General features: G+C 42.1%; 1 protein-coding gene across 1 annotated transcript in view; it reads left to right on the top strand.

The window, feature by feature from the left end:
- The window catches only part of si (sucrase-isomaltase), a 275,632-nt gene that overhangs the window by 85,182 nt on the left and 167,558 nt on the right, over positions 1-22,892 (top strand). Inside the window, exons 13-15 of the mRNA XM_061919155.1 lie at positions 4,665-4,784; positions 17,077-17,190; positions 18,473-18,557. Of these exons, the coding sequence (XP_061775139.1) occupies positions 4,665-4,784; positions 17,077-17,190; positions 18,473-18,557 (319 nt within the window). The remainder of the gene's footprint in view (positions 1-4,664; positions 4,785-17,076; positions 17,191-18,472; positions 18,558-22,892) is intronic.

Below are 22,892 nucleotides of genomic sequence, written 5' to 3'. Positions count from 1 at the left end.
GGGGAGAAAAGTGAGAAAAGTCATCAAAAGTCCCCAAAAATGTTCAAAATACCTCCCTAAGTTTGAGTTCCACAAGTCCCGCCGTTGGCCGCACAAATCCCGGGGTGCCCAAAATGTCCAAAACACACCCAGTCGAGTCCCACGGGGTCGGGGGATAAAAGTTGGAAAAGTGGGCAGAAGTCCCAAAAATGTTCGTATTACCTACCCAGGTTCGGGTCCCACAAGTCCGTCCGCCGGCCCCATTATTCCCGCCGCCGGCCAGAATGCCCAAAATGTCCAAAACGTGACCAGCAGAGTCCCACAGGAAGTGGGGGAGAAAAGTGAGAAAAGTCGTCAAAAGTCCCCAAAAATGTTCAAAATACCTACCCAGGTTTGAGTTCCACAAGTCCCAGGGTCACCAAAATGTCCAAAACACACCCAGTCGAGTCTCACGGGGTCGGGATAAAAGTTGGAAAAGTGGGCAAAAGTCCCAAAAATGTTTATAATACCTACCCAGGTTTGGGTCCCAAAGTCCGTCCACCGGCCCCATTAGTCCCGCCGCCGGCCAGAATGCCCAAAATGTCCAAAACGTGACCAGCAAAGTCCCACAGGAAGTGGGGGAGAAAAGTGAGAAAAGTCGTCAAAAGTCCCCAAAAATGTTCAAAATACCTACCCAGGTTTGAGTTCCACATGTCCCGCCGCTGGCCGCACAAATCCCGGGGTGCCCAAAATGTCCAAAACACACCCAGTCGAGTACCGCGGGATCGGGTGAGAAAAGTTGGAAAAGTGGGCAAAATTCCCATAAATGTTTATAATACCTACCCAGGTTCGGGTCCCACAAGTCCGTCCGCCGGCCCCATTATTCCCGCCGCCGGCCAGAATGCCCAAAATGTCCAAAACGTGACCAGCAGAGTCCCACAGGAAGTGGGGGAGAAAAGTGAGAAAAGTCGTCAAAAGTCCCCAAAAATGTTCAAAATACCTACCCAGGTTTGAGTTCCACAAGTCCCAGGGTCACCAAAATGTCCAAAACACACCCAGTCGAGTCTCACGGGGTCGGGATAAAAGTTGGAAAAGTGGGCAAAAGTCCCAAAAATGTTTATAATACCTACCCAGGTTTGGGTCCCAAAGTCCGTCCACCGGCCCCATTAGTCCCGCCGCCGGCGAGAATGCCCAAAATGTCCAAAACGTGACCAGCAAAGTCCCACAGGAAGTGGGGGAGAAAAGTGAGAAAAGTCGTCAAAAGTCCCCAAAAATGTTCAAAATACCTACCCAGGTTTGAGTTCCACATGTCCCGCCGCTGGCCGCACAAATCCCGGGGTGCCCAAAATGTCCAAAACACACCCAGTCGAGTACCGCGGGATCGGGGGAGAAAAGTTGGAAAAGTGGGCAAAATTCCCATAAATGTTTATAATACCTACCCAGGTTCGGGTCCCACAAATCCCGCCGCTGGCCACACAAGTCCTAGGGTGCCCGAAATGTCCAAAACGTGACCAGCAAAGTCCCACAGGAAGTGGGGGAGAAAAGTAAGAAAAGTCATCAAAAGTCCCCAAAAATGTTCAAAATACCTACCCAGGTTCGGGTCCCACAAATCCCGCCACTGGCCACACAAGTCCTAGGGTGCCCGAAATGTCCAAAACGTGACCAGCAAAGTCCCACAGGAAGTGGGGGAGAAAAGTGAGAAAAGTCGTCAAAAGTCCCCAAAAATGTTCAAAATACCTACCCAGGTTTGAGTTCCACAAGTCCCGCCGCTGGCCGCACAAGTCCCGGGGTAACCAAAATGTCCAAATCACACCCAGTCGAGTCCCACGGGGTCGGGGGAGAAAAGTTGGAAAAGTGGGCAAAATTCCCATAAATGTTTATAATACCTACCCAGGTTCGGGTCCCACAAATCCCGCCGCTGGCCACACAAGTCCTAGGGTGCCCGAAATGTCCAAAACGTGACCAGCAAAGTCCCACAGGAAGTGGGGGAGAAAAGTAAGAAAAGTCATCAAAAGTCCCCAAAAATGTTCAAAATACCTACCCAGGTTCGGGTCCCACAAATCCCGCCACTGGCCACACAAGTCCTAGGGTGCCCGAAATGTCCAAAACGTGACCAGCAAAGTCCCACAGGAAGTGGGGGAGAAAAGTGAGAAAAGTCGTCAAAAGTCCCCAAAAATGTTCAAAATACCTACCCAGGTTTGAGTTCCACAAGTCCCGCCGCTGGCCGCACAAGTCCCGGGGTAACCAAAATGTCCAAATCACACCCAGTCGAGTCCCACGGGGTCGGGGGAGAAAAGTTGGAAAAGTGGGCAGAAGTCCCCAAAATGTTTATAATACCTACCCAGGTTCGGGTCCCACAAGTCCGTCCGCCGGCCCCATTAGTTCCGCCGCCGGCCAGAATGCCCAAAATGTCCAAAACATGACCAGCAAAGTCCCACAGGAAGTGGGGGAGAAAAGTGAGAAAAGTCCTCAAAAGTCCCCAAAAATGTTCAAAATACCTACCCAGGTTTGAGTTCCACAAGTCCCGCTGCTGGCCGCACAAATCCCGGGGTGCCCAAAATGTCCGAAACGCATCCAGTCGAGTCCCACGGGATCGGGGGATAAAAGTTGAAAAGTGGGCAAAAGTCCCAAAAATGTTCAAAATACCTACCCAGGTTCCAATCACACAAATCCCGCCGCTGGCCGCACAAGTCCCAGGGTGCCTAAAATGTCCAAAACACACCCAGTCGAGTCCCACGGGGTCTGGGGATGAAAGTTGGAAAAGTGGGCAAAAGTCCCAAAAATTTTCAAAATACCTACCCAGGTTCCAATCCCACAAATCCCGCCGCTGGCCGCACAAATCCCGGGGTGACAAAAATGTCCAAAACACACCCAGTCGAGTCCCACGGGGTCCGGGGATAAAAGTTGGAAAAGTGGGCAAAAGTCCCAAAAATGTTCAAACTACCTACCCAGGTTCAAGTCCCACATGGAGTTCCACAAGTCCTAAGACTTGTGACTCGAACCCGAGTGTGATTTTTGAACATTTTACCGACTTTTATCACTTTTCTCCCCGCCTTCCCGTGAAACTATGCTGGTCACGTTTTGGACATTTTGGGCATTCTGGCATTGGGGTGGTATAGCTCGGTTGGTAGAGCGGCCGTGCCAGCAACTTGAGGGTTGCAGGTTCGATCCCTGCTTCCGCCATACTAGTCACTGCCGTTGTATCCTTGGGCAAGACACTTTACCCACCTGCTCCCAGTGCCACCCACACTGGTTTAAATGTAACTTAGATATTGGGTTTCACTATGTAAAGCGCTTTGAGTCACTAGAGAAAAAGCGCTATATAAATATCATTCGTTTCATTTCACTAATGCGGCCGGCGGACGGACTTGTTGGACCCGAACCTGGGTAGGTATTATAAACATTTTCGGGACTTTTGCCAACTAATTGACTAACTCAACATGTAATAATGAGATAGGTTTGCATGTACAAACCCTATTTCCATATGAGTTGGGAATTTGTGTTTGATGTAAATATAAACAAAATACAATGATTTGCAAATCTATTTCAACCCATATTCAGTTGAATATGCTACAAAGACAACATATTTGATGTTCAAACTGATAAACATTTGCAAATAATCATTACATTTAGAATTTGATGCCAGCAACACATGACAAAGAAGTTGGGAAAGGTGGCAATAAATACTGATAAAGTTGAGGAATGCTCATCAAACACTTATTTGGAACATCCCACGGGTGTGCAGGCTAATTGGGAACAGGTGGGTGCCATGATTGGGTATCAAAACAGCTTCCCAAAAAAATGCTCAGTCTTTCACAAGAAAGGATGGGGCGAGGTACACCCCTTTGTCCACAACTGCGGGAGCCAATAGTCAAACAATTTAAGAACAACGTTTCTCAAAGTGCAATTGCAAAAAAATTGGGGATTTCAACATCTACGGTCCATAATTTCATCAAAAGGTTCAGAGAATCTGGAGAAATCACTCCACGTAAGCGGCATGGCCGGAAACCATCATTGAATGACCGTGACCTTCGATCCCTTGTGTTTTAAAAACCGACATCAATTTTTAAAGGATATCACCACATGGGCTCAGGAACACTTCAGAAAACCACTGTCACTAAACACAGTTTGTTGCTACATCTGTAAGTGCAAGTTAAAGCTCTACTATGCGAAGCAAAAGCCATTTATCAACAACATCCAGAAACGCCGCCGGCTTCTCTGAGCCCGAGATCATCTAAGATGGACTGATGCAAAGTGGAAAAGTGTTCTGTGGTCTGATGAGTCCACATTTCAAATTGTTTCTGGAAATATTCGACATCGTGTCATCCGGACCAAAGGGGAAGCGAACCATCCAGACTGTTATCGACGCAAAGTTCAAAAGTCAGCATGGTTCGGATCCATCTTTGCACTCCTCGTTTGTTTTTTTTAGAATTCAACTACTTGGTTAATTTTTAGCTAAATACAGCCGGACGAATGCAATTTTGAGAAACACAAACAGAGAGTAAATGTCAAATCACTATTTCGGGAATTAAATGTCAAGGAAAATAACAGGTAAGTGTTTTGGCAATGACAACATCCTGAAAGCAATGCTAACCTATGATTTATAATGCCGTTTTTCACTAAATTGAATGTTTTCTGTAATGTGGGTTGGAGAGTTGCATTTAATAGTGTGTTTACTTTCCCAATCCTGTTTCTGTTTCCCCAAGGATCCTGCTATTGGCACCAGTAAGAGGGTCGGGGGAGCGCCGTACGAGTCCTTCGATCGAGGAACCAAGACGAATGCATGGGTCACCGAACCAGACGGGAAAACTCCTTTACTTGGAGAGGTGAGACGAGTTAATGCTTTGTCATTAAACAATACCATTAGTGGGCCTGTAACTAGGTTCTTATCTTTAGGGCTAATAATGTGCTCCTTTTAACAGAAACATAGATTAGCAGTCCATTAGGCTAAATTAAGTAAAACCAAATTTCTGTATGCGAACACAAGTTCAACAAAATATATCCTTGCTGCATTTTAATCAATTATTCTAAAGAAAAATGTGGATTTTATCTACAGTACTATGCTCTCTATCTAAGAAACCTTACCAAAAGACAGAAGGTGTCAGGCTTGCTACTGACAGTTTGTTTGTGTTTCAGTTTAGTATTTCCTGTCCTTAGTTCCTGTCAGCACTCGTATTTTGTTTCAGCTTCCTGTTTGTCTCCTTTGGTGCTTTTTTTCCCCCTCAGCTGTGGCTAATTGGCACCTGGCCACACCTGGTGTCAATCAGCCCGATTCCTATTTGTACCTGCTTTGTCTTCCAGTCAGTGCTGGATTATTGTATTGCATATCGCTCTTGTCATGTATTATTGCTCCTGTTGTGTCGTATCTTGTCTTGTCTATGCAGCGTTGCGGTAAGCTATGTTTGATTGCGGTTTTTAGCTTACTGCCTTTTGTTCCCTGCTTCCAAGTTGTTTTTTTATATTACATGTACGACTTCTGTTTCCTGCTCAGTTCTTGCTTCCATGCTAAGTTCCTTTTTGTTTTCTAGCTCCCATGCTAGCTCCCTTAGTTTGTTATCCACCCACGTGTGTGCTTTTGTTTTTGTACCCTTTTTGTTTTTGTCTTAGTATTTAAATTAAATGATGTTTTCCTGCAAAATGCCCCCTTAGGATCCGAGTCTACAATGTATTTTTTTTTACTCATCACCAGCGTTTACCTTTTTCCCATCTTTTTCTGTAACCCTGAACGCTGTTTGTTCGTCTAATCTTGCACTGAAAACAAAGTTCCGTTGTCCTTGTGCAATGACAATAAAGACCTACCTACTTACCTAAATATAGCAATTAGACATCTCCGATAATATCGGACTGCCGATACCATCGGCTGATAAATGCTTTAAAATGTAATATCGGAAATGATAAGTATCTGTTTCAAAAAGTAAAATGTGTGACTTTTTAAACACCGCTCAACAAAGTGGTAGACGGAGGTAAGGAGAAGTACAAAGCGCCAATAAACCTTAAAGACACTACCTTTGCGTGTTGGCCCAATCACAAAATATCTACAGCTTTTCACACACACATAAGTGAATGCAAACATACTTGGTCAACAGCCATACAGGTCACACTGAGGGTGGCAGTATGAACAACAATAAGGCTGTTACAAATATGCGCCACACTGTGAAGCCACACCAAACAAGAATGACAAACACATTTCGGGAGAACATCCGCACCGTAACACAACATAAACATGGCTGAACAAATACCCAGGATCCCTTGCAGCACTGACTCTTCCAGGACGCTACAATATACAGCCCCCTGCTACACCCTCCCCCTTTTTTTGAGGCATGTTTAAAATAAATAATGCACTTTGTGACTTCAATAATAAATATGGCAATGCTATGTTGGCATTTTTTTTCTCCATAACTTGAGTTTATTTTTATTTTGGAAAACCTTGTCACATTGTTTAATGGGCGGTATAGCTCGGTTGGTAGAGTGGCCGTGCCAGAAACTTGAGGATTGCAGGTTCGATTCCCGCTTCCGCCAACCTAGTCACTGCCGTTGTGTCCTTGGGCAAGACACTTTACCCACCTGCTCCCAGTGCCACCCACACTGGTTTAAATGTAACTTAGATATTAGGTTTCACAATGCTTTGAGTCACTAGAGAAAAGCGCTATATAAATATAATTCACTGTCCACCTGGGCATCACAAAAAAATTAGGCATAATAATGTACTAATTCCACGACTGTATTTATCTGTATCGGTTGATAACGGAATCGGTAATTAAGAGTTGGACGATATCGGATATCGGCAAAAAAGCCATTATCGGACTTCTCTAATAGAAATGTCAACAAAACAAGGTAAATATCTTCCGTAAGCAGCTATTTGTGAAATATAAAGCTAGTAGTCAGCGGAGCAGGGAGAATTAGGGCGGCTTTAGACAGAGCCCGAGATGCGCTGTTTGCATTAACAGACAAGAAGAGATGCTTGGTATCGACGCTATCGATATTTAGGTCGATACGCCCACCCCGAGCTCTCGCTGGTACCCTACAGTGGGTTATGGATTCCCAACCAGCACAGACTAAGCCATACAGCACAGAAAAACGGATATATGGATTCCAACTGTACTGACCGTGTGCAGACTGCATTAAATAACAGGTCACCAATTAAAAGCACATACACAGATGTCAGGGTGACTCGTTGGTCCCAATTTCCATCAAAGCATAACACTCTCTAATGGAAGTTCAAGCCCCTGGTGTGCCATTTTTTTTCCCTCTCCCCCCCCCCTTCACCTCGCACGGCTTGTATTTAAAAGGCTCTCTCCCGCTGCGAAAGGCTGGATATGCGAGGGATAAACTTATGCTTTTACAGCCTTGTTTTGATTATGCACGCGGTTAGGTCCAATCCCGCCGCTAATCGCCTTTTCATGCTGCTTATAACAGGTCAAACATATGCATCGATTCCACATTAGTATTTAATCTTAAAATGTTCTGCATCAGTGCATCGCAAATGAGGTGCTCGCTCAAGAGAGGGAGAGGGAAGGACGTTATTTTATGTGCAATTGTGCCTCCGAGTTCTATCCATGCAACGATGTTTGTTGTTTATGCCCGTGCAGGCTTTTTATGTTCGATGATTAAAGATTTGTTTTAATTTCGATGTATGTGTCTGAACCACCGCGTCGGCGATGCCAGTGCAAAGAGGAGCGTAGAGCAAGCGACGTCCCAAATGCAACATTTGAAAGAATTGTGGCACGTTGGGATCGGAGTTTAATTGGTTCCGTGACTCAGCTCGTATTGAAACTAATTCAAATCCATTCAATAGGCCGCCCCAAAACAGCACAATTTCAACACGAAAAATGCCTTTGAAAAATGAAAAACAATCATTTCGATAAGAAATATTCCATGCAAAATAATACAATTAAATATTTTTTTTCCGGAGTACTGTAATAATAACGTACAGCATTTACCTTGGAGAGTCTCGTCAAATACACCATCAGCAGCTTCTCCATATTTTCATGGATACATGTCTGACGTCACTCTGTCGTGTTTTTTTAATAGATTTCATGACCTAGTTCAATGAATGTCATATACTTCTTCGTCGCACTGTCCTTGAGTCCCTTTCTTGGTTTCTAATGTTTGGAAAAACATCTCTCGATCTCTTGTTGTGTGCTAATACAAACAAGCAAGACCGTATGCAGGAGCTCGTACCTTCAACAACAACTCATATTCCCAGTAGAAATTAATTCAAATCCATTCAATAGGCCGCCCCAAAACAGCACAATTTCAACACGAAACAGGCCTTTAAAAAATTAAAAACAAACATTTCGATGGGAAATATTCTATGCAAAATAATACAATAAAATTATATTTTTACGGAGTAGTGTAATAATAACGTACAGCATTTACATTGGATAGTCTCGTCAAATACACCATCAGCAGCTTCTCCATATTTTCATGGATACATGTTTGCCGTCAAGATGTTTTTTTAACGTCCTAACGTCACTCTGTCGTGTTTTTTTAATAGATTTCATGACCTAATTCAATGAATGCCGAACAATTCTTCTTAGCACTGTCCTTGAGTCCCTTTCTTGGTTTCTAATGTTTGGAAAAACATCTCTCGATTTCTTGTTGTGTGCTAATACAAACAAGTAAGACCGTATGCAGGAGCTCGTACCTTCAACAACAATTCATATTCCCCGTAGAAATTCATTCAAATCCATTCAATAGGCCGCCCCAAAACAGCACAATTTCAACACGAAACATGCCTTTAAAAAATTAAAAACAAACATTTCGATAAGAAATATTTTATACAAAATAATACAATAACATTATTTTTTTACGGAGTAGTGTAATAATAACGTACAGCATTTACCTTGGAGAGTTTCGTCAAATACACCATCAGCAGCTTCTCCATATTTTCATGGACACATGTCTGCCGTCAAGATGTTTTTTTAACGTCCTAACGTCACTCTGTCGTTTTTTTTTAATAGATTTCATGAACTAATTCAATGACTGTCATATACTTCTTCGTAGCACTGTCCTTGAGTCCCTTTCTCTGTTTCTAATGTTTGGAAAAACATCTCTCGATCTCTTGTTGTGTGCTAATACGAACAAGTAAGACCGTATGCAGGAGCTCGTACCTTCAACAACAACTCATATTCCCCGTAGAAATTCATTCAAATCCATTCAATAGGCCGCCCCAAAACAGCACAATTTCAACACGAAACATGCCTTTAAAAAATTAAAAACAAACATTTCGATAAGAAATATTTTATGCAAAATAATACAATAACATTATTTTTTTACGGAGTAGTGTAATAATAACGAGGAGCATTTACCTTGGAGAATTTCGTCAAATACACCATCAGCAGCTTCTCCATATTTTCATGGATACATGTCTGCCGTCAAGATGTTTTTTTAACGTCCTGACGTCACTTTGTTGTGTTTTTTTTTATAGATTTCATGACCTAATTCAATGACTGTCATATACTTCTTCGTAGCACTGTCCTTGAGTCTTTTTCTTGGTTTCTAATGTTTGGAAAAACATCTCTCGATCTCTTGTTGTGCGCTAATAGAAACAAGTAAAACAGTATGCAGGAGCTCGTACCTTCAACAACAACTCATATTCCCCGTAGAAATGAATTCAAATCCATTCAATAGGCCGCCCCAAAACAGCACAATTTCAACACGAAACATGCCTTTAAGAAATTAAAAACAAACATTTCGATAAGAAATATTTTATGCAAAATAATACAATAACATTATTTTTTTACGGAGTACTGTAATAATAACGTACAGCATTGACCTTGGAGAGTTTCGTCAAATACACCATCAGCAGCTTCTCCATATTTTCATGGATACATGTCTGCCGTCAAGATGTTTTTTTAACGTCCTAACGTCACTCTGTTATGTTTTTTTAATAGATTTCATGACCTAATTCAATGAATGTCATATACTTCTTCGTAACACTGTCCTTGAGTCCCTTTCTTGGTTTTTTTTGGAAAAACATCTCTCGATCTCTTGTTGTGCGCTAATAGAAACAAGTAAAACCGTATGCAGGAGTTCGTACCTTCAACAACAACTCATATTCCCCGTAGAAATTCATTCAAATCCATTCAATAGGCCGCCCCAAAACAGCACAATTTAAACACGAAACATGCCTTTAAAAAATTAAAAACAAACATTTCGATAAGAAATATTCCATGCAAAATAATACAATAAAATATTTTTTTTACGGAGTAGTGTAATAATAACGTACAGCCTTTACCTTGGAGAGCTTCGTCAAATACACCATCAGCAGCTTCTCCATATTTTCATGGATACATGTCTGACGTCACTCTGTCGTGTTTTTTTTATAGATTTCATGACCTAATTCAATGAATGTCGAACACTTCTTCGTAGCACTGTCCTTGAGACCCTTTCATGGTTTCTAATGTTTGGAAAAAAATCTCTCGATCTCTTGTTGTGTGCGAATATAAACAAATAAGACCGTATGCAGGAGTTCGTACCTTCAACAACTCATATTCCCCGTAGAAATGAATTCAAATCCATTCAATAGGCTGCCCCAAAACAGCATAATTTCAACACGAAACATGCCTTTAAAAAATTAAAAACAAATATTTCGATAAGAAATATTCCATGCATCCATCCATCATCTTCCGCTTATCCGAGGTCGGGTCGCGGGGGCAACAGCCTAAGCAGGGAAACCCAGACTTCCCTCTCCCCAGCCACTTCGTCTAGCTCTTCCCGGGGGATCCCGAGGCGTTCCCAGGCCAGCCGGGAGACATAGTCTTCCCAACGTGTCCTGGGTCTTCCCCGTGGCCTCCTACCGGTTGGACGTGCCCTAAACACCTCCCTAGGGAGGCGTTCGGGTGGCATCCTGACCAGATGCCCGAACCACCTCATCTGGCTCCTCTCGATGTGAAGGAGCAGCGGCTTTACTTTGAGTTCCTCCCGGATGGCAGAGCTTCTCACCCTATCTCTAAGGGAGAGCCCCGCCACACGGCGGAGGAAACTCATTTCGGCCGCTTGTACCCGTGATCTTATCCTTTCGGTCATGACCCAAAGCTCATGACCATAGGTGAGGATGGGAACGTAGATCGACCGGTAAATTGAGAGCTTTGCCTTCCGGCTCAGCTCCTTCTTCACCACAACGGACCGGTACAACGTCCGCATTACTGAAGACGCCGCACCGATCCGCCTGTTGATCTCACGATCCACTCTTCCCTCACTCGTGAACAAGACTCCTAGGTATTTGAACTCCTCCACTTGGGGCAGGGTCTCCTCCCCAACCCGGAGATGGCACTCCACCCTTTTCCGGGCGAGAACCATGGACTCGGACTTGGAGGTGCTGATTCTCATTCCGGTCGCTTCACACTCGGCTGCGAACCGATCCAGCGAGAGCTGAAGACCCCGGTCAGATGAAGCCATCAGGACCACATCATCTGCAAAAAGCAGAGACCTAATCCTGCGGTTACCAAACCGGAACCCCTCAACGCCTTGACTGCGCCTAGAAATTCTGTCCATAAAAGTTATGAACAGAATTGGTGACAAAGGACAGCCTTGGCGGAGTCCAACCCTCACTGGAAATGTGTTCGACTTACTGCCGGCAATGCGGACCAAGCTCTGGCACTGATCGTACAGGGAACGGACCGCCACAATAAGACAGTCCGATACCCCATACTCTCTGAGCACTCCCCACAGGACTTCCCGAGGGACACGGTCGAATGCCTTCTCCAAGTCCACAAAGCACATGTAGACTGGTTGGGCAAACTCCCATGCACCCTCAAGAACCCTGCCGAGAGTATAGAGCTGGTCCACAGTTCCACGACCAGGACGAAAACCACACTGTTCCTCCTGAATCCGAGGTTCGACTATCCGACGTAGCCTCCTCTCCAGTACACCTGAATAAACCTTACCGGGAAGGCTGAGGAGTGTGATCCCACGATAGTTGGAACACACCCTCCGGTCCCCCTTTTTGAAGAGAGGAACCACCACCCCGGTCTGCCAATCCAGAGGTACCGCCCCCGATGTCCACGCGATGCTGCAAAGTCTTGTCAACCAAGACAGCCCCACAGCATCCAGAGCCTTAAGGAACTCCGGGCGGATCTTGTCCACCCCTGGGGCCTTGCCACCGAGGAGCTTTTTAACTACCTCAGCGACCTCAGCCCCAGAAATAGGAGAGTCCACCACAGATTCCCCAGGCACTGCTTCCTCATAGGAAGACGTGTTGGTGGGATTGAGGAGGTCTTCGAAGTATTCCTTCCACCTGTCCACAACATCCGCAGTCGAGGTCAGCAGAACACCATCCGCACCATACACGGTGTTGATAGTGCACTGCTTCCCCTTCCTGAGGCGGCGGACGGTGGTCCAGAATCGCTTCGAAGCCGTCCGGAAGTCGTTTTCCATAGCTTCCCCGAACTCTTCCCATGTCCGAGTTTTTGCCTCCGCGACCGCTGAAGCTGCACACCGCTTGGCCTGTCGGTACCTGTCCACTGCCTCCGGAGTCCTATGAGTCAAAAGGACCCGATAGGACTCCTTCTTCAGCTTGACGGCATCCCTCACCGCTGGTGTCCACCAGGGGGTTTTAGGATTGCCGCCCCGACAGGCACCAACTACCTTGCGGCCACAGCTCCGATCTGCCGCCTCGACAATAGAGGTGCGGAACATGGTCCACTCGGACTCAATGTCCAGCACCTCCCTCGTGACATGTTCAAAGTTCTTCCGGAGGTGTGAATTGAAACTCTCTCTGACAGGAGACTCTGCCAGACGTTCCCGGCAGACCCTCACAATGCGTTTGGGCCTCCCAGGTCTGTCCGGCATCCTCCCCCACCATCGCAGCCAACTCACCACCAGGTGGTGATCGGTAGAAAGCTCCGCCCCTCTCTTCACCCGAGTGTCCAAAACATGAGGCCGCAAATCCGATGACACAACTACAAAGTCGATCATGGAACTGCGGCCTAGGGTGTCCTGGTGCCAAGTGCACATATGGACACCCTTATGTTTGAACATGGTGTTCGTTATGGACAAACTGTGACGAGCACAAAAGTCCAATAACAAAACACCACTCGGGTTCAGATCCGGGCGGCCATTCTTCCCAATCACGCCTCTCCAGGTTTCACTGTCGTTGCCAACGTGAGCGTTGAAGTCTCCCAGTAGGACAAGGGAATCACCCGGGGGAGCACTTTCCAGTACTCCCTCGAGCGTTCCCAAAAAGGGTGGGTACTCTGAACTGCTGTTTGGTGCATAAGCACAAACAACAGTCAGGACCCGTCCCCCCACCCGAAGGCGGAGGGAGGCTACCCTTTCGTCCACCGGGTTAAACTCCAACGTACAGGCTTTGAGTCGGGGGGAAACAAGAATTGCCACCCCAGCCCGTCGCCTCTCACTGCCGGCAACGCCAGAGTGGAAGAGGGTCCAATCCCTCTCGAGAGAAGTGGTTCCAGAGCCCTTGCTGTGCGTCGAAGTGAGTCCGACTATATCCAGCCGGAATTTCTCGACTTCGCGCACTAGCTCAGGCTCTTTCCCCCCCAGTGACGTGACGTTCCACGTCCCAAGAGCTAGCTTCTGTAGCCGAGGATCGGACCGCCGAGTGCCCTGCCTTCGGCTGTCGCCCAGCTCACAATGCACCCGACCTCTATGGCCCCTGCTATGGGTGGTGAGCCCATTGGAGGGGTGACCCACGTTGCCTCTTCGGGCTGTGCCCGGCCGGGCCCCATGGGAACAGGCCCGGCCACCAGGCGCTCGCCATCGTGCCCCACCTCCGGGCCTGGCTCCAGAGGGGGGCCCCGGTGACCCGCGTCCGGGCGAGGGAAATCTGGGTCCATGATGTTTCTTCTTCATATAGGTCTTCGAGCTGCTCTTTGTATTGTAAAAAAATAATTGTATTATTTTGCATATTCCATGCAAAATAATACAATTATTATTTTTTTTTTTACGGATTAGTGGAATAATAACGTACAGCATTTACCTTGGAGAGTTTCGTCAAATACACCATCAGCAGCTTCTCCATCTTTTCATGGATACATGTCTGACGTCACTCTGTCGTGTTTTTTTAATAGATTTCATGACCTAATTCAATGAATGTCATATACTTCTTCGTAGCACTGTCCTTGAGTCCCTTTCTTGGTTTCTAATGTTTGGAAAAACATCTCTCCATCTCTTGTTGTGCGCTAATACAAACAAGTAAGACCTTATGCAGGAGCTCGTACCTTCAACAACAACTCATATTCCCCGTAGAAAATAATTCAAATCCATTCAATAGGCAGCCCCAAAACAGCACAATTTCAACACGAAAAATGCCTTTAAAAAATGAAAAACAATCATTTCGATAAGAAATATTTTATGCAAAATAATACAATACAATTATTTTTTTACGGAGGAGTGTAATAATAACGTACAGCATTTACCTTGGAGAATTTTGTCAAATACACCATCAGCAGCTTCTCCATATTTTCATGGATACATGTCTGCCGTCAAGATGCTTTTTTTAACGTCCTAACATCACTCTGTCGTGTTTTTACAAAAGATTTCTTGACCTAATTCAATGAATGTCATATACTTCTTCGCAGCACTGTCCTTGAGTCTCTTTCTTGGTTTCTAATGTTTGGAAAAACATCTCTCGATCTCTTGTTGTGTGCCAATACAAACAAGTAAGACCGTATGCAGGAGCTCGTACCTTCAACAACAACTCATATTCCCCTTCGAAATTCATTCAAATCCATTCAATAGGCCGCCCCAAAACAGCACAGTTTCAACACGAAACATGCCTTTAAAAAATTAAAAACAAACATTTTGATAAGAGATATTTTATGCAAAATAATACGATAATATTGTTTTTTTACGGAGTAGTGTAATAATAACGTACAGCATTTACCTTGGAGAGTCTCCGTCAAATACACAATCAGCAGCTTCTCCTTATTTTCATGGATAAATGTCTGCCGTTACGATGTTGTTTTAATGTCCTAACGTCACTGTCGTGTTTTTTTAATCGATTTATTTACACTTCTTCTTAGCACTGTCCTTGACTCCCTTTTTTGGTTTATGTCATGCCTGTTAATCTGGGTTTATGTTTGATCATGTTATGTTTTGTTTTTGTACTCTTGTTTGCCATTTTTACACATTCTGGTTTTGTTGGTTTCCATAGTTACTCATTAGTTTCCACCTGGTCTCCAAGTCACGCCCCTGCCCTCAGCCCCACACCTGTTTCTCATCATCATAGTCACTATTTAAGTCATTTGTTCTCTGTTCCTCGGCCTGGGAACTTTGATTTTGCTTATGCTGTACTACTTGCTACATGCTTGTGCTACATGTTACTTATTATGTCCCACCTTGCCTTGCCACGCTTATGATTGTTTTGGACTACGCCATGTAAGATCATGTTTGTATTTATGCTTACGTGCAAGTTTTTGTTTTGCACTTTTGTTTATTTGTATATAGTCAACCCATAGTGCGGTTTTGTTTGGAGTTTAGTCTAGATTATTATCCGCCACTGAGCGCGCCCTTTGTTTTTGCCTTTTTGTATTATAGTATATAAATAAAATAATCATGTACTCACGTTCTCGCCTGGCTCGTTCCAAATTCCCTCTGCATTGAAGAAGCAAAACAAATCCACGTCAAAGTCCTGACAGTTTCTAATGATCGGAAAAAACATCTCTCGATTTCTTGTTGTGTGCTAAGACCGTATTCAGTAGCTCGTACCTTGAAAACAACTCATATTCCTCGTTGAAATTCATTCAAATCCATTCAATAATTCCCCCAAAAGAGCACCATTTTAACTCGTAACATGCCTTTTAAAAATAAAAAATAAAAACATTTAGATAAATATTTTGTGCAAAACAATACAATAAAATTACATTTTCTCGGAGTAGTGTAATAATAACATACAGCATTTACCTTGGAGAGTCTCCGTCAAATACACAATCAGCAGCTTCTCCTTATTTTCATGGATAAATGTCTACGGCTATGATGTTATTTTAACGTCCTAACATCACCCTGTCGTGTTTTTAAAAAAAAAATTAAAATCTTGACCTATTTCTTGACCGAAAAAATAATAAACTAAGTCCCTAAGAGTACAGTGATGCAATGGGTCCCATTTTTATAGTCTTTGGTATGACTCTGCCAGGGTTTTGAACTCACTCAAAACCTACGGATCTTAGGGCGGACAGTCTTACCACTGCGTTCCTGTTAATGATACACATGATCTCAAATAAGTATCAAAAGTATCAATATTTTGATTTTGAGAATCGATATTATGTACCATGAATTGATTTATGTGGACCCCGACTAAAACAAGTTGAAAAAATGATTCGGGTGTTACCATTTAGTGGTCAATTGTACGGAATATGTACTGAACTGTGAAATCTACTAATAAAAGTTTCAATCAATTAATCAATCAGCATAAAGATCTAGTATCGGCGGTATCGATATTTCAGTCCCTAGCCGCACATCGGTAACGATCACTGGTAAGCCATCTGTAAGTAGTAAGGTCATCACTTTGGCATTCGCTACGCCAACTCGCAATGGTGAGGCTCGAAAAACACTATCGTAGACGTAAACTAAAGCATAACATTTACCCGAGACATTCCTCGTAACCCAAAAAACTGGGGCTCTGGTATCCTGATTTACAACTGCAACGGTATTTTTTATTATGCGCCAAACAACTTCTGAACTTTAAACATAACAACTACTGACTTTTAACCAATGGTATTTAGCTTTAAATGGCCTCACGTGTACATGTTAAGGAGAGTTATTTTAGTATTTGGACAATCGATATGTTTTGGTCGTTCAGTCAATGGCCGACCGAACTCCAGAGCCCTGACTCGACAATGAATATTGTTTTGTCTTGCACTTCTAACCCTGAAATTTTCACTTTTTCAACTGAACACACACAGACACACCTGGTGTTAGTTCTAAATGATATTGGAATAGCATGGCTCGGATGGTAGAGCGGCGGTGCCGGCAACTTGAGGGTTCCAGGTTGGATTCCGTCTCACCCCATCCTAGTCACTGCCATTGTGTCCTTGGACAAAACGCTTTACCCACCTGTGAAGGGAATGAATGATGGGTCTCAGTTGTGAAATGCACTATTTAAATCTAATCCATTTATTAACATTATGATTACTTTTCATTATCTGCTTGTCTCAGGTGTGGCCAGGAGAGACAGTTTTTCCAGATTACACCAGGCAAAGTTGCATCGACTGGTGGGTTGATGAGTACGAGCGATTCGCTCAGGAGATAAAACATGACGGCATCTGGATAGTGAGTCGGATTTTAACAAAATAATAAACAACACAAAGCAGTGATGTGTGTGTGTGTGTATATATATATATATATATATATATATATATATATATATATATATATATATATATATGTCTTGATTGGATTATCCAGAGAATAGTGCTCGATACCGTGGTAGAGCGCAATATGTAGGTGTAGGAGATTTCCTGATGATTGAGGGAACCCCTCATGAAACAGTTCTGTAAAGACGAAGTAGTCTTGTGATTTTTCCCACACCTATATATATATATATATATATATATATATATATATATATATATATATATGTATAGATATATACACACACATATATTTATATATATATATATATATATATATATATATATATATATATATATATATATATTAATGCAGTACAGGCTAACAGGCTAAAAGTTTGGACACACATTCTCATTCACAACACAACTGATGGCCCCAACCCTGTTGTTAAAGCAAAAAATTCCACTAATCATCCCTGATAAGGCAAACCTGTAAAAAAACATTTCAGGTGACTGCTTCTTGGAGCTCATCACGAGAATCCCAGTAGTGATGCAAAGCGTTAATCGGAGCAAAGGGTGGCTATTTTGAAAAAACTAGAATATAAAACATGTTTTCAGTTATCTCACATTTGTTTGTTAAGTACACAACTCCACATGTGGTCATTCATAGTTTCATAGCCTTCAGTAACAATCTACAATGTAAATAGTCATGAAAATAACAAAAACACATTGAATGAAAAGGTGTGTGTCCAAACTTTTGGCCTGTAATGTATATATGTATATATATATATATATATATATATATATATATACATATATATATATATATAGATATATATATATATATCTATATATAGATATATATATATATATATATATATATATATATATATATATGTAGGTGTGGGAAAACATCACAAGACTACTTCATCTCTACAGATCTGTTTCATGAGGGGTTCCCTCAATCATCAGGAGATTTTAATGGAAGCATTCACATACAATGGTATCGAGCACTATTCTCTGGATAATCCAATCAAGACATATATATATATATATATATATATATACATATATATACATATATATATATCTATATATATATATATATATATATATATATATATAGATATATATATATATATATATATATATATATATATATATATATATATATATATATATACATACATTAAATATCAATAAAAGTGTGATGACTACGCTAAAAAAGTCATTAATTAATTACGTGTTTGTCTTGTTTGCAGGACATGAATGAGGTGGCTAATTTCAAGAAAGGATCAATTAAAGGATGTGCCGACAACAAACTCAACTATCCTCCCTACACTCCAAGTAACACATTATTTCCCCTTTTCTCAAATATCTAAAACATGTACCCCTCAGTCCTTCCAGGAATTCACAAAGTCGCGATTGCGCAAATTCAACCCATCTCAGTAAATGCTGTGCAACTTTTTTTTCCAATGCCAGCGACTTCCCCAGTACATTTTGGCCAATTAACGTCATTTTCGGCAATTCAATTTCGTAACAAAATATCAACTATTTATTGCTCAAAAGGCTCAATTATTGTCCCCTAGCCCAGGGGTAGGGAACCTCTGGCTTTAGAGCCAGATGTGGCTCTTTTGATGACTGCATCTGGCTCTCAGATGTAGCTGACATTGTTTAACACAATAAGTAATGAATAATTCCACAGTGTTAAAAATAACTTTCAAAATAGAAAACATTTTCATGCTTTTTTATGTTCAAGAAGTTGCGTTAATGGTAAGAAGTAATTTATTTATTATTCTTTAATGAGGGGCTTGCCCTCCTGGGGGTTCTTCAGACCACCAAGAGCCTGTTTTAGGGTTACAAAATTGTTTTATTTTATTTTTCTCTCAGTTGCTTTCCAGCAATTGTCTTTTTCTCTTTCGTCCTCACTCGCGCTCTGGCTCCAGCCCCAACCCTGTCCCTCCTCCTGGCTGCTGCTTATAACAGAGCGACAAGTAATTAGATAACAAGGCCCAGGTGGGCCTTCTACGCACCTGTCGCTGATTTCGAGGCCGGTCCTGGCAACATCCTGCTTTGCTGCAGGCCCGCAGGCCTCGCCCCCTCCACAGTTAGCTTCAGAATAACAATGTTATTATAAAGAATAAGAGACCTATTATACTCTGGAAATGTTGGTTTTACTGAAAAATGCACGCGTTTAGTTGTGTTCAGTGTTGAAAAAAATCTTATATGGCTCTTAGGGAAATACGTTTTAAAATATTTGGCGTCTTGGCTCTCTCAGCCAAAAAGGTTCCCAACTCCTGCCCTAGCCTATCACAGCACTAAGGCTTCTGGGTAATGTAGTATTTAAACAGAGCAACACACCGCCTAAATCCAGTCAGAGTTTACATAACATGGTCACTACTGCCTACTTTCTCTTGTTATATTCTTATTTTACCGTTATATTTTTATTCCCATTGTTTCTTTTTATTTTTTATTCTTATTTTAATATTTCTCTATTTTGTTTCCATTTTAACCCCTCATTATTTACTTTTTACTTTTTTTAAAGTGATCTCAACTCTGTACACTGCTGCTGGAATAAAGTACTATCTATCTATTTATCTATCTATCTATCTATCTATCTATCTATCTATCTATCTATCTATCTATCTATCTATCTATCTATCTATCTATCTATCTATCTATCTATCCATCTATCCATCTACATGTATTTATATATTTACTTAACTTTTACTTTAATTACGGTAAGGCAATGCTGACCTAGCATATAATTCACATGTTAGATGTGTTGAAGTGTGATGATAATCTCTCATCCCTCAATAACCAACAACAATGTTTCGTTTTCAGTTCACAAATTCCCTTTAACATGTGGGGATGAATGTGTTGGTACATGTCATTTCTATGATGGACTAACATTTGTAAGAATAAGAGTGTTTTTAAAAATCTCTCTATTTACTCGCAAACTATGTAAGTATTTTGGTGTCATAAATCAGATATATATGATAATTGCTTCAATATAGAGGCAACTTGATTTTACACTTTACTGGTACTTCCAAAAATTATCACAAATAGATTGTCTTTGAAAGAAGTTAGGTTGTGATCGATTCAATGCCCTGAGAATAGCGTATTTTTCGGACTATAAGGCGCACTTAAAATCTGTTTTTTTTTTTAAATCAAAACTCGACAGTGAGCCTAATGTAAAGAATAAGTTTGGTTGAGCTAACCCACCTCGAAGCTCTTTTATTTGGTACATGGTGTAATGATAAGTGTGACCAGTAGATGGCAGTCAAACATAAGAGATAAGTGTAGGCTGCACTATGATGGCATTTTGATGTAAATAAACAACACCAACATTTTACATGTTCCATTGAAAATATAGAACATTATGTGCGGCGCTCAAAAGTCTATTGTACTGTGCTTCAACATACTAGTATTATTGCGGTGTGTATATAAGAAATATTATCTGGCGTTTTGTTTCGGAAATATATGCAAAAGCAATTTTTCTTACCTTCTGTCAGAGATAGTTTGTGACGAACCCTAAGATGCAGAGATGGAGGCAGGCGTGGAGTGAGAAAACATGATTTAATAAAGATACTAAAGCAAGAACAAACCAAAGGGGTACAACAAAAGGCGCGCACGAGGAGGATAACCAACTAAGAGAGCTAGCATGGGAGCTAGAAAATAAAAGGAGCTTAGCATGGAAGCTAGGAGAAACAAAAATGGCCTAGCGTGGAAGCTAGCGGGTAGCGAGCAGGAAAACAGAAATCGTTACTTGTAGAATGAAAACAAAACGGAAGCAGGGAACGAAAGACAGTAAGCTACAAACAGATACCGAAATATAGCTTACCACTACGCTGCAATGACACGACACGAAACGACACGGCAGGAGCGACAATACGGAAGTGAAGTGAATTATATTTATACAGCGCTTTTTCTCTAGTGACTCATAGCGCTTTACATAGTGAAACTCAATATCTAAGTTACATTCAAACCAGTGTGGGTGGCACTGGGAGCAGGTGGGTAAAGTGTCTTGCCCAAGGACACAATGGCAGTGACTAGGATGGCGGATGCGGGAATCGAACCTGCAACCCTCAAGTTGCTGGCACGGCCGCTCTACCAACCGAGCTAAACCGCTAAACCGCCCCACGACAGGAGCGACAATACGGAAGTGACATCGACAATAATCCGGCACTGGCTGAATGGGAAGACAGATCTAAATAGGAGCGGGCTGATTGACACCAGGTGTGGCCAGGTGCCATTTAGCCGCAGCTGAGGAGACACAGCACTCAGGGAGAGAGACAGGAAACTGTTGGGAACTCGCATGGCTGCAGTTGTGTGTCCCCGATGATACAAAAATCCAGGAGAGAGGAGTGAAGGTAAGAGAAATTTAATTCAGAACTCATAAGAAAACAAATAAACATAAAGCAGTCTTGCATAGTAAGTTCACCAAACATAGATTTATCTTCGAGCACTGAGGAGTGCTCGAGTGAAACATAAATAGGCAGTAGTTTGATTGACAGCAGGTGTGAACCGCTGCCAATCAACGAAAAGAGAAAAACAACATTGCTCGTGAATAAAACAGAAAATACAACAAAGTAAGAGCACTGAACAGGAAGTAAATACAAAAACACGAACATTAACAGAAATAAAGTGACAGATTGTCACAGAAACAGACAAAATAAGAACGCTGACTGGAACTAAAGACTGGAAATATTACACACACACAAAGGAAAAACTAAAACACAAACAAACTGTCAGGGTTAAACCTGACACCTTCTAGTACCTGCTGATCTGTATTTGGGTTCTGCATAAATCCTTTGTAGTCAGTGCCGACACCATAGTCAATAAGCTTCTTCTTTTTCTCTATCGTCTTGTTATGGGACATTCATCCTCCGCCGTTGCCATTTCTAATACAAAGTAGTGTAAAGTTCTTACTTATATCCGTCAGTAAACTCGCCATGAAAGCGCTAAAACATACCGGTGTAGTGAGTTTACATGATTCACCCCAAAAAACTTTAATTATTTTAGTTAAACATAACGGTATTGTTTCAAAACAGTGCCTGTTCAACGGCAGTAAAACGGCTAATCAAACAAAACAGAAGTCATCGTCATGGAATCCACTAGTTGCGGAAGCTCGCTCTCCAGTCAGCTAAACAGATTGAAAAACTCCGAAGTGACGTTTTGGTGTATTTAAGAAACTGAAACAATAAAAAAAGAATAACGCTAACACAGATACTTTGAAATGTGTTAGCATATTTGCTAATGCTAACGACGCCGGCTTGATTATGGAAGTACGTACAAATACGCATGGAAGCACTCCTACAGAAATTACACATTGGACGGTTTTGTAAGTATAAAGGATTTTAGTTTTACTTTAATACTTATATACATTGCTTGGAGTCGTCTTCTTATGAGCATAAACGCTATAGGCGACTATGAACGAGACAGGAAGTCCAGTGTCAACACTCAGAACCTGGAAGGGAACGAACAGACAATCAACGAAAAGAGAAAAATGCTCGTGAATCAAACAGGAAATACGACAAAGTAAGAGCACTGAGCAGGAAGTAAATACAAAAACACGAAAATTAACAAAAATAAAGTGACAGATTGTCACAGAAACAGACAAAATAAGAACGCTGACAGGAACTAAAGACTAGAAATATTACACACACACAAAGGAAAAAC

Source organism: Nerophis ophidion, linkage group LG13, assembly GCF_033978795.1.
Source record: "Nerophis ophidion isolate RoL-2023_Sa linkage group LG13, RoL_Noph_v1.0, whole genome shotgun sequence".
Taxonomy (NCBI): Eukaryota; Metazoa; Chordata; class Actinopteri; order Syngnathiformes; family Syngnathidae; genus Nerophis; species Nerophis ophidion.
Note: the sequence above shows the minus strand (reverse complement) of the source record. Positions and strands in the feature narration are given on the sequence as shown.